The 13,378-nt window shown below is 45.5% G+C and overlaps 1 protein-coding gene across 2 annotated transcripts in view; it reads left to right on the forward strand.

Moving 5' to 3' along the window:
* Positions 1-13,378, forward strand: part of LOC146811598 (integrin alpha-M-like) — a 500,127-nt gene that overhangs the window by 113,069 nt on the left and 373,680 nt on the right. For both annotated transcript variants that reach the window (XM_085618578.1, XM_085618579.1), the window contains one exon: positions 4,253-4,323. In XM_085618578.1, coding sequence (XP_085474704.1) covers positions 4,253-4,323 — 71 coding nt within the window. The remainder of the gene's footprint in view (positions 1-4,252; positions 4,324-13,378) is intronic.

The following is a 13,378-nucleotide window of genomic DNA, read 5'->3' on the forward strand; positions in this document are numbered from 1 at the left end:
CGACCGAGACCAGGAAGACGGTCACCCAGGCTCTCGTCACCAGCAGACTAGACTACGGAAACACCCTCTACGCCGGTACAACAGCCAAGCTTCAGAAAAGACTTCAGCGTATCCAGAACGCCTCCGCCTGACTCATCCTGGACGTCCCCCGACGCAGCCACATCTCGTGCCACCTGAGAGACCTGCACTGGCTTCCTGTCAACAAGAGGATCACGTTCAGACTCCTCATCCATGCACACAAATCCCTCCACGACCTGGGCCCAGGGTACCTCAACGACCGCCTCACCTTCTACACGCCCACCCGCCAGCTACGTTCCGCGAACCTCGCCCTCGCCGTCGTCCCTCGCATCCAGAGAGCCACCGCCGGAGGAAGATCCTTCTCCTACCTGGCGGCTAAGACTTGGAACTCCCTACCCGTCCACCTGCGGCTGACCCAGGACCACCTGGCCTTCAGGAAACAGCTCAAGACCTGGCTGTTCGAGCAGTAGCAGACCCCCTTCCCCAAGCGCCTTGAGACCCTTCCGGGTGAGTAGTGCGCGATATAAATTCCATGATTGATTGATTGATTGCCTTGCATCTGTCATGAGCCCATGTGGTATTAACCATGGAGTCTCAGGTATTTCCTTGACATCATGCTAGTGAACCTGAGGGAATGTAATCATAGGGGTTACTAAGGTGGCCAAGGATGAATGTGTGAAGGGACCTTTGTACCCTTCTTGTGGATCAGGAGTCTGCAGCATGCATGGTAGGCTAAGGGTGGGGAAAACCCCAGTGGCTCGCTCAACATCAGGAGGGCACCATTCTGCAGTACCTATTGTCAGAGTGGGCCTACAAAACATGACTTCAGGCCTACCATGTGTAGCCTGACTTCAGAGACCTGAAAATCTGCTTTCAACCCAGTCAAAATACCCCCTTTTGACAGGCAAGAAATCCTGTTTTTATATATTAATAACTCACCCCTAAGCCGACCTTGTTGTCCATAAGGTAGGATGCCTGATATTTAAAAGTGGAACATGTGCACAATTAAAGTTGGAATGCCCCATCAGTGACTAAGCCCCAAAAGCCATTTTCACTGACATGGCTGTAGCCAAAAATGGCAGGGCTGTAGCTAGAAAATGTCTAAGTACCAATTATAAACTTTATTCTGTAATGTTTGACAGGAACCTGCTTCAAAAGCCATTCAAATGATCTTTTTAATATGTATTAAAAGCCCTAATCAATGGTGGTCATATTTTTAATAAACATGTAGGATGGTACCTTTTCCCCACCAAAAGCTCCTGTGGGCTAAGTCACATTTGCTCTCCATCAGTTGTCAATCAAGTGTTATACCATAATGAGGTGTGAAGACTGCACCTGAGTGTGAGATTGTGTTTTTCTTCCCTGGCAGGAAGGCCAATTCAGGTGGACCCATGAACTTAACTTCAAAGGAACATGTCCTGTCATAAGAAAATGTCAGGTGATATCCGGGAAAGGGCCCAGCCTTTGTCTCCCTATTCAGGCTAGCTCAAAACCCTGTGGGAGGAAAGCTACCCTAAAAACGAGTTTTGTGTGCCCACAGAGGTGGGGACTGCTCATTACACTGGACACTCCTCTGAGTCGGCACACAGGGTCTTCACAAGGGAGTTTTCCACGCTAGATTTTGGGAATAGGGTGCACTTTGGGTTTTTCTGCAATAGAGCAAACAGGAACTGCTGCAGAAGTGGGTAGGGTTGCTCCTGGGAACTTTTACCTAATTGGTTTTGGAAGAGCCAGGAGTCACCCTACCCACTAGCTGGTGGCAGGCATAAATGCAGTACCCTAAGGCACCATCTTCAGAACACTTTTTGGACCTGCAATAAATCAAAATAGGACGGGGCCTGCTCTCTATGACCTGAGAAGAGCTCTCACAGACTGCACCTGCTCCTTTTTGTCCCAGGACATAGAAGTGGACTCCAAGAGTCGGTCGGCTTACCTCTTGTGTGGCTACTTGGATACAACACGCTGCACAAGGCTTTTTCCCTGAAGTGCCCAGCTGAACACTGACCAGTGGCAACTGGACCTGGACTGGACATTGCTTTTGGCCTCTGTGTGACACCCTGAGAGTTTCAAAGTGCCTTTCATGAGGTCCTGTGGGCCATAGAAGTATACTCCTATGATTGTTTGGGCAGCGGAAAAAAGTTTGGACACTTTTGAAAACATTTCCTGTAGTATTGAGAGCTTCAGTGGGACCTGCAAGAAAAAGTATCAGACTGGTTAATCCACAATGTCAGATTGAATTTCAGCTTTGTCCAGCTTGAAGAGATGTGCTCTGGACAAATGATCAAGTTTCATCCTGCATCGGGACTTAGAAGAAATTAGAGCATTTTCCTTTAAAAAGTGACCAAGTTCCTTTCTGTAGTGGGACGTAAAAATGTCTTTGAACTTTTTGGCATGCAGACTTTCACCAAGACTGATCCATTTGCTGTATTTAATCATATTCCATTACACTTGGTGTTAAATCACGTCTAGGTCCCGGAATTCCGCATCCGTGGATTATCATTGGCACTTGGTGCATTTTGGGCATATTTTCACTTAAAGCTTTGAAAAATCATATATCTAGTTTCTCTCATTGTTTTTTTGTCATCTTGATGGCATGTTGTTTATTAAAGTTTATTCTTTTCTCATTTGCTTTGGGCTTTTAATCACTTGGTGTTTTGACTTTATTACTTTCTTAGGTACTGCATAAATACTTTACATATTGCCCTAAGTTAAGCCTGTCTGCATTGCCCAGCAGAGGCAGACGCCCAGCCCACTGTCCTTGTCTGTTTAGTAATCCTGATGTAAAGCAGGGTTTTAGAATTTTATTTTTGCCTCCTTATTATGATGTTGTTTGGAGTGAGGATAGTTTAGATTTCAGTAACATTGTCTTTCACTGTTTCTATTGATTTCCAGATTAACCAACTGTGGCCTCCCATGTGTAACTGTCATCCCATTAACACGGATACTTGAGTATTCACATGGCCCCTAGACTTCAGAAGAGGTGAAGGCATGCCTCCTGAATGATGCTGCTTCTGCTGGTGTCTTTGAATGAAAAAGCATTCTTCTCTCCACACCAACCATGCCAATTCTTATGCTCTTGCTTATACTCTTTGAAGCCCAATTAATTATAGGGTTTTTACTGAGGCAATGCTAATAAGTAAACCACTGACCATTAAACAGTTGCTTAACACAAAAGGATGGAGCCCCCAGTAGATTGTGAGGTGGGGTCCAGAGTCTCACATATCCCACAGATATTCATTGTCCTTGGGCTAAACTGGCCCATCTTGAAGGGTTGGGAGCCACCATGCACCACATTGATGATCTGCTGATGTAATGGTACTTCTGATAGTGCTAATGGATAAACAGACATTAATGGCTTCTAACTTTTCCTACCTCTGACCGTGGAGACCTAGCTTTTTGGCCGATGCCCAGTGGAGCTACTTGATAGCTATAGAGGAGATGGGCTGTGGACTACCCCTTCAGCCGTCACCTACCCAGCCGAACATTAAGCAGACCTTACTTCATCTCTCCGTCGTACTCTCCCTCCTACCCCTTTACTCCACCCACTTTCTCTTTTACACTCCATTTATTCCTCCTCTTTGCTCTCTAACTGTTTTCTCATTGAGACCTAGCCGCTTGACTGATGCCCGGTGGAGCTACCTGATAGCTATAGAGGAGATGGGCTGTGGACTTCCCCCTCGGCCATCGCCTACCCAGCCAGACTTTGGGAAGACTCTCCTTCATCTCTCCATCCATCCTATCTCCATCCTTTCTCCCTCCTATACCTTTACCCCACCCCCTTACCCTTCTAAGCTCCATTTACTTCGTCTTCCGGCACTCTTGAAATGTTTTCTTGGAACTGATGTAACTTGTAACTGATGTAATATTGTATATCCTTATGTAAAGCGCTCTGATACCTCCAGGTCTAGCCAGTGCTATATAAAACTCAAATAAAAAATAAATAAATAACTTTTAACTGTAAATAGGCAAACATTGTAAAGCTGTTGTTGAAACCACGGCCATAAGAAGCAAACCCCCCTTTGAATAGTCTGTTCCTGACCCCGCCCCCGATGATGCCAGAGTGCAGTCCTGTACTGCAGGGCCAGCCTGGCGTCAGTGACAGCAGCATGGTTATTGAATTTCAAGGTGTTGTTGTGGGAATGTGCGGTCACTGTGTCTTACTCCACCTCAATATGTGGGTGTTCATTGCCACCCGAGAGCGATTTAGTCTCACTTTATTTTTGCTTTCCCACAGTGCCGCCAGAGGCAGTAGACATCCACCTTGGCTTATCCCTTGCTGCACAGCTCTCTCCGGGCCGCCTGCTGGTGAGTTATGTTATGTGATGTGATGTCATGTTATGTTATGCTATGCTGTGCTACGTTATGCTATATTATGTTGTTATTTTATATATTGTATTAGCATTTCTTATGCGGGGGACTATTAATGAGGAAAAGATTGGTGGTTTAAAAGAAAGCCGCTGTAACAATAGAAATGTAAAATAGGATTTAATGTCTATTTTGATGCAAGTGTCTGTATGACATTTTAGAGATTTTAAATACATTCTTTTTAAATGAAATCAATTTGACAAAACGGTCAAGAACAACATTTTAGAGTGGCAGTAAAGAAACTGTTTACGTTTATGACATGCAGTGAACGAAAGTTTGTGTAATGGTTTCTATTGACTAAACACTTAATAAACATTATTAATATTATCTTATCTTATCGTATTAAAATGTCTCTAAAAATAGTAATCTTAACATTCTAGCCCACCACTGCAAATACATGAAAGTTCATCACCCTGTAAATATTGAGTGACAGACTCACAACACTGGCTTTCCATTTTGCGTGTACGAAACTGTTGACTTTGCCAATGCCTCTTTCACCCTATGAAAAAATGTCTTTGAACAATACAGATAGCATGAATCAAAAAACCCTGAACTAGAAGCATTATTAAAAAAACACAGGACAGGCCTTCCATCTTCTCTTGAATTAAATGTAGCTAAAATGACAAAGTTCTGAAAAACAGTTCCGGTTGTGCACAAATAGGGGCATATCAACAAGGGCTTTATCTCTGCTTTTTTGGCTTTAAAAGCCAAAAAAGCAGAGATAAAACTAGCGCCCTATCAACAACAGGGTGCTAACATGCAAATTTGCATGTTAGCACCCTTTTACTCTACGCTTCCCATTGCATCTCTAATGAGATGCAAAGGGGGCGTTCCAGAGTAAAATAATAGGAGAAATGTCGCTAAGCAACATTTCTCCTATTATCAAGAATATCGCTAACCCTGTTAGAGACAAAAAAAGCAGCGCTAACCGCGGTTAACGCTGCTTTTTTACGTCTGGTATTTTTCTGACTTAGCCATGATATCCTATGGAAGGAGGATATCATGGCTAAGTTTGTCTGTCCCTATCAACAAGGTAACGTGAGATTATCGCTGGGTTTCCAGCGATAATCTCACGTTAGCCACTTAGCGTGAGGATTTTTATCGCTATTGAGATAAGCGTTGCTAATAGCACGCTATCTCAGCAATAAAAATTCACGCTAGCCGGCGATAATTATCCTCACGCTAAGAGCGCTGAGCGATAATTATCGCCGGTTGTTGTTGATATGCCCCATAGTCTTTTGTGCAAATGTAAACTTCACCTGTGAGACAGATCCTTAGTATAAAGCACCAGCAGGTCATAGCAGTGCAGATGGCACTATGTGTTGAATCTTATCAGCAGCTCGGTGGCTGCATCAGAAGAGTGAAAGAGATGTACTGAACGTTACAAGCAGTCTTTCAGTAGCTTGGTAGAGGCTGCTGGCTACAAAGGCCGTTATGATGGCAAACAATGGTGAGTCGTGGAAATCAGTGATTAATTTGAGCCAGTGGTTGCCGGTGGGGGCTAGCAACGTTAATTTTGAGGTATGGCACTTGTTTTTCCTCATCCGACATTTCCTGTGAGCAAGAGAAGGAAAACACACCAAGGGGAAAGAAAGATGAAGAAAAAGACGAAAACACGTCTCAAAAGGAGAAATGAGGTACTTGCACGAGTGAGATAAAGGGGGAGGGAGTGTCTGGTAGTGGATCACTGGCGTAACAAAACTCGAGGGGGCTCCCTGCAAGGCACATGGAGGGGCCCCCTCTGGGCTCAATCAGGAGCTCTGCAGCCAGAGTGTTGTGCTGAGGGGGCCCCCTGGAGCTTTGGGCCCCCCCGCACCGCGGGGGCTGCGGGGCCTGTGTTACGCCCCTATAGTGGATAAAAGAGGACTGAAGTGGATTCAAGACGATGCAGCCATGGTATGCTTAATTTTCTGGCGCAGGCTTTAGACCAGAGCTTTGGGCACCAGCATTAATTATTTTACAAATTAAGCACTGTGGGGACCGAACAGGACTGTGGCAACCTCGAGGGATTAGCTGGAGGCCCTTCATCTCACAAGTGTGCCCTAAGTAAAGAACTACTTTTTCACCAATCGCGAATGCCATAATTTATTTATTTGCATTTTTTAAAGCACATACTAGACCCCACAGAGTGATAGAGCTCTTTAAGAAAAGAACAATAATTATTGAAGGACAATATTTACTAGATAGATAGCTTACATTACATGTTTCATCAAGTTGCAGTTTGACAAAAAGATAAGTTACTTTCTGGCATTAAAATGGAGCGTTAGGGCTGGTTATATAACGTAAACTCAATGGCACAATGTATACATCCGTGAAATGCAGTGGGATTGACTGGCCGGCTGCCCAGGCAATGCTTGAAATTTGAAAAGCAGGAAAGCCAATGGCTGAAGGGGGATGGCGCAAAGCACACTCTCCATACTTGCTTTGTGCTGTTACATCTAACGTAAGCCAAGACTTTTTGATTTTACTAAAATGATGTGTATAGTATACTTACTTAAAGGAGCTTTCAGCCACCTCGCTATATCCATTATTCTGTTTTGTCATTTACATTTTGCTTCTGCCCACTACAGCATACAGTATGGGGCAATAGGTCAGCCTACTTCAGCAACTGGTTAACCTCACTTTCATCAGTGACTGCATTTTGCTCTTTCACAATTCACACACATGCACACAAGGTAGTTCTTTTCAGTGCCAGTGTTTTAGTTTTTCAGGACTCGTTTGCGACTCCTCATGCGCTGCATGCACTTTCACTTGTGAGAGATACTGTATACAACAAGGGGCGTGCATCCCACCCATTGCTTAACATTCGTTGGCTTCATAGTCGCTCTTATTTTCTGCCTTCTAATTGGCCATCATGTGCTGTCTTCACTTCCTATCTTTTAAGCTCGAGCATGGGCCCAGTACTGATTGCTTCCGCTTGATTGTTGTTCTTTCGATAATCGCACTGTGATTGAAGCACTACGTTTATTTTGTCTTGTTCCCAGTCATCCTTGTCGATCCTCTAGCCTATTTTAGCTATCTCTTACTGTGTCATATGCACTTCCGAAAAGTCCTTTTCTCTCTTTAATTGGATTTTTATTTTGTGACCAGATGTTATCCGGTTTTATTGTGAAAACAGGTATCATCTGCTTCCAAATGTATTTTGACTAAGACATGGACATGGGTGCAAATAGCATTTTTTATGTGATGTAATTTTTTGCCAAATGGCATATATTGTTTTTTTTCACACGAGGGGAAATTAACTGATTTGCTGAGAATCATAAGGGTGCTGAGAGCTAACACGTATTCGCAAAGTCAATAAGTCTAGCCTTTGCGACTATTGGTTCTTCCATTGACTTTTGTTCATGCTGAACACCATGGGAGTTGCTGACTAGGACTATGATACATTCACTGCTAATGCACTTAAAAAAAAAAAAAAGAGTATTTGCCAAGGCTGAATCATAGCACTTTGGAAAATTAATTTTAGCCACCCTGCAAAGCATCTGTGGTACTGTACAGACATGGCCACAAAATATTGCCAAAGTCATAGCTCTCATAGACGAGACCTACTGGCTTTGCCAATTATTATTTTACTTTATATTTACTTAAGTGTAGCACTTGTGTTTAGAGCCTGAGGTGATAGCAGAATTATTTTTACCAGACGAGAGCACAAACCACATTCCAGCTTTATCAGTACATGTCTCCTGCCAATGCTATTGTAAATTCATTTTGAAGTGTTCTATTTCACAGTATAAGAGATTGCATCCATTTGAAACCGTTATGTTTAAGTTATTGTCTTTTTATTATACATGCAGTGCACAAAGCAAACGCTTTATTACATGCAAATTCTTCATCAAATAACTTTATTTCGTATTTAAGAAAAAATGCATAAAAGTACATGGTGCAAATAACATTTCAATAAATCAAGCTAAAAGAACATCATAAGCATGCATTCGTACTTAAAATCCTAAAAAGATAATAAACATCACATAAAATTCATGTCTATATAAAAGGTTTACTTTGGTCAGTATTTAACCAAGTTATGAGTTTTTACGGCTGCACATAAGAAGGAGGCCGTTACAAAACACACATAAGGCGTCTCTAACCGCTGCATAATTGACAGTGCAATGATATGGCTGCGGAAGCTAAATTTCTTTTAAAAGGGAATAATAAATCTCTTTCTTTCCTTTACATAAAATTGGCAAAAAAATAAAATATGTTTTCTTGATTGTTTTGATGTTTTGTCACAAGGGCAGCAATCCAACTGATTCTGGGGAAAAACACTTTTGAAGTGGATTGGTTTGGCTGTACCTCCTCCCGTTTCCATATAGACAGCGATAGTAGCAAAGGGGCTAATTTGATTGTATCCATAATATATGGCAATGCTAACTCTATGGGGATTATGTAATTTGTGCAAGCCTTTGGGACAGACAGTAATCTTTTGGCAAAACTGTCCTCTCTCAGTTGTAGGCTATCCACTCTAGTTGTGCTCCAGATTGCTGCCCCATACGTTGCTACAGGAACTGTTTTTGCCAAGTAAATTCTAACCATCTTATGTATTGGATTGTTACCCAGGTTAGAGGCAAATCTAAAAATTGCAGCTATACTTTTCTTCATCTGTGTGGCTCTTGAGGTCACCATCAAATTCCAATCTAAGTTAGTGTCAAAAACTAAACCTAGATATGAGGAGTTCTCTACATTTTCAATTTTCCTTTCTTCAATGTTATAATTTGCACTTTTTTTCCTTTGTTTCCCATTAGAAATAACAAAAGACTTTGTTTTGTTAACATATAGGTCTAGGTTCTTCATGTAGAGGGCATAGTTCATAATACTTTTTTGTAAGGGGTGCTTGGGCAAGTAAACCTGCATCATCTGCAATCAATAAAATTGGAAATTGGGTCGTATTCACTCTCGGTGTATCTATGGACTTGTAAATTAATTTTTTGTTTACTTTGTTTTTATTATTATTGGTGCAATAATCACTGTATACAGTACATTTACACCAGGGTGTGTCACCATACAGATTGAATCTATGTCTGAACAACTAATACAGTTGTGATGTTCCGCATTTCCACATTTCCAGCAACAACAACTTTTACAGGCTCCAACTATGGGTCCTTAGCATGTTATCTTTGCATACAGATTTAAACCATGAGTAAGTAAATAAAAACAAATATACAACTCTAAATAATGTACCCCACCTCCTGGAACACTTACAATGAATCCCTGCGCCGTTGTGTGCCCCACATCTATGACCCACCGTACGCCCCATAGCAGCCCGCCTAACTATGACTGCTAGTTGCAGCGTGCACTCTAGCATCCTGTGCACACCAGTATACTGTGACCACCACGCAGGCGGTGTGTGTTGGTTTTCGGGGGCTGAATATGTATCTGGGCAAAGAGAGCAGGCCACGTGCCAGGGAGAAGGGGGGAAGAAGGGGAAGGAATGGGGGTGTGAGGAAATGGGAAGAGGCATGCAAGGGGGGGGAGGAGAGGAGAAAACAGCATGGCCAAACTCCACATGCATAAGGTATCCAAATGAACAGTCTTGCGCCCCCCCGTTCGCCTGCGGGTTATAAGTTAGTAACTATTGCTCAGTCAGAATCCGCAGCAAGTTTGTCCTCCTGCGTCTTCAAGCGGTCACTCCAGGCCGCGCGGAAATCAGATAGTATTGTGTCCCATGCCTCTGCTTTCAGCTGTTTACGCAACCCCGTGGCATCTTCACGGCGGAGCGCCACACTTTCCGCTTGTGCCCAACATAGTAAGGAGTGATACCAAGCTATTGCTACCTGGGGGGACAGGAGACTTCCAGCGATGCGTGTGTAGATGCTAGGCTACTATAAGGCCCAAGTCTATGAACCTAGAACTCACTTTGTGTCCTTTGGATCTTGGGAATAATCCCAGAATACACACCTCCCACGACCAGTCCAGAGTGCGTTCCGTGCACTGGGCTAGACAGTCGGTAACGGTTCCCCAATACGGTTGAATAGTAGAGCATGACCAGAGCATGTGTAGTAAATTTGCATCAGCCTCCTCACACCGTGTACACACGGTGTCAGTGCGGTCAAAATATCTATTTATATGGTCTGGCGTCAGATAGGCTCTATGAACAACATAATACTGAATGAGACCAAATCTGACATTGCGTGGAATTCGTGTGGGACTCTCGAGTATCCTCTCCCACTCCCTGTCAGTGGTGGGTCTTCCGAGATCTGCATCCCAGCAGGCTTGAAGGGGCAGCAGACGCGGTGACGTGTGGATCCTGAGGGACTCCGCAAACCACTTAGTCAGGTGACGGCCGGTGCCCAGCTCATGCAGGTATTTAATAGTTAGGTGGATAGGATGCTCCTGTGTCACATCGCCCCATAACGCGGTGAGTGCATGGGTCACTGCAGCGTGCAATAGGTACTGACCCTGCGGTAAGTCCGAGCTCTCAGTGAGGTCTGCAAACGGGGCAAGCTGACCATCATCGTACAGATCGCCTAATGTGTGTATACCAGCCTCCTCCCAGTGTACCAACTCCGCACTCGTTACAGCCCTTAGCCTCCTGGGTGTGCCTAATAGAGGGAGCGATGGTGCATATGGCACTACATGGCACGTTATGCTTAGGCTGCGCCGATAACAATGATATGCCACTTTAACCAGCAGCTGCGTAGGTGCGCCTCCCGTTCGACCCGGTTGAAACAATGCGACGATTTGGGGATGGGTGATCCCGGGCACCTGCTCTGCGGTGTCTTCAAGTTGGCGCGCCCATTGGAGCTGTGTGGCTAGGTGATATTGCTCCATGTTTGGTAGAGAAAGTCCGCCCTGTGCAGTCAGCGGATACATCTTAGCTAAGGATACTCTGCTCCGTGACCCATGCCATTTAAATCGTCTCATGTCCGCTTCCAATGTTTTAAAAAAGAGCGGCCTAAGGTGCAGCGGCAAGTTAGTGTATTAATAAAGGAGATGCGGTAGGACAACCATTTTTAACAATGCGATCCTACCCATAACCGCCCATGGCAGGGTGGCCCAGAAGGTCATCTGAGCCCTCACCGCCGTGACAGCGCGAACTAAATTCCCCTCTAAGAGGTCCTGTGAGTCTCTGTATATAAGAACCCACAAATATCGGAATGCGCCAGTCTGCCAGTGCACAGCCCTGTCACCGACCTCTAAGTGTGGATCAGCAGTAGACTCCACAAATGGGTACAGTCATGACTTCTCTCAGTTTACTCTTAACCCTGAGACTGAGGCAAACTCAATAAGAGTAGCTTCAATCGCGCCGCACGGCTGCATTACGTCCCTGAGATATATTAACAGGTCATCCGCATATTGGGAGACTGCATGCGTGCCATTCCCCAGTGGGATACCCCAGTCATTTTGCGTGAGACGTAGCACCTCAGCCAGTGGCTCAATGGCAAGCGCAAATAACAGTGGGGAAAGCGGACAGCCCTGCCTTGTACCGCGTTCTATGGGGACCGATGTTGATATGTATGGGCCTGTCTTCACACTTGCCGCGGGCTGTGTGTACAGCAGCTGAACGAGGCCCAGGAAGTCCTCCCCCAGGTCATACCTGCGCAGCTCAGCAAACAGGAACTTCCATTCTAAGGTGTCAAACGCCTTCTCCAGGTCAAGCACAAGGCATCCGGCATGCGCCCAACTAGCCCCCGCATAGGGCGCCACCCGGAAGAAGTGTTGCAAGTTCAACAATGTGCTGCGAGTGGGCACAAAGCCATTTTGGTCCGCGTGAACTAACGGCAGCACTAGGGGGGCCAACCTATTCGCTAGTATTTTTGCCATAGTCGGTGTTGAGTAATACCAAAGGGCGGTAAGATCCAATCAGCTCCGCGTCTCTGTGAGGCATGGGCAGGGACACCAACAGGGACTCACGGAGCGTACTCGGGAGCACACCCATTTCCTGTGCATTGTTATAGACTGCGAGCAAGCGCGGCGCCTGGAGCTGCCAATAAGCCTTATAGCATTCCGCCGGGTATCCGTCTGGGCCTGGCGCTTTGCCTGTAGCTAGGGAACCAATAGCACTGTGAATCTCCAGTAGCGTGAGTGGCTCGCTCAACTTGTGACGTTGGTCTGCTGTGACCGGATGGAGTGGTAGAGGGGCAAGAAAGGATTCTATGTCTTCGAGCGTTGCGCGACTCACCGTTTGATACGCTCTTGTGTAATGCGCAGTGAACGCACCATGAATTGCATGCTGTGTTGTGAGCAGTGCTCCTCTCACTGAGCGTAGCCGCAGCATATGTGTCTGCGCATACATCACATGCACATCAGCACCCTGGGCCAAGGCAGCCTCAAGCTGGGTCAGCGAGTCTTCAATTCGCTTCACCTCTTCGTCTAGCTGCTTCCTGATACTCCAACTCGGCCCCATGCAACACCCCCTGACCACCACCTTGCACGCATCCCACAGAATGCCCTCGTCTGGGACTGACCCCACATTATGGTCAAAGTACGTGTCTATCGCTGTGGGCACCGCTGTTCTAAACGGCGGGTCCTCTAGTGCCAGAGGCTGGAGCCTCCACAGACGAGCAGTTGGTCCCCCATCTATACACCACAGTGTCAGTGCATGCAGGCTATGGCCGGAAAGTGTTTTGTCATGGTAAGTCGCACTGAGGCATCTCGCCAATAACAGCGCGCTTGCAACAAAATGATCAATGCGCCTATGTGGATTTGAGTAGTGCGAGTACCGCCACGCCCGTGTGTGAAGTGCCCTCCATACATCTGATAGATCCCACCTTCGTAGCCACTCCCCTAGATTCCTAGCGTTGGCTGTCACAGCCGTCTGCGGTAAGGGTGGGAATGACCTGTCCAGTGCTGTGTCTAAAACTGTATTAAAGTCTCCGCCCATTAACCAAGGAATATGACACCAGCGTGAAAGTAGATCCGTCAGTGTCTGCCAAAACGCCCCCTGATCTGTATTAGGAGCGTGTATAGACCAAGTGTATCCCATTTAGACGACCTCTGGCAAATACGTATCTACCAAAGGGATCGATAACTTCCTCTTCTGATTCAAACTGGGTGCCAG

Source organism: Triturus cristatus, chromosome 7 (genome assembly GCF_964204655.1).
Source record: "Triturus cristatus chromosome 7, aTriCri1.1, whole genome shotgun sequence".
Classification (NCBI taxonomy): Eukaryota; Metazoa; Chordata; class Amphibia; order Caudata; family Salamandridae; genus Triturus; species Triturus cristatus.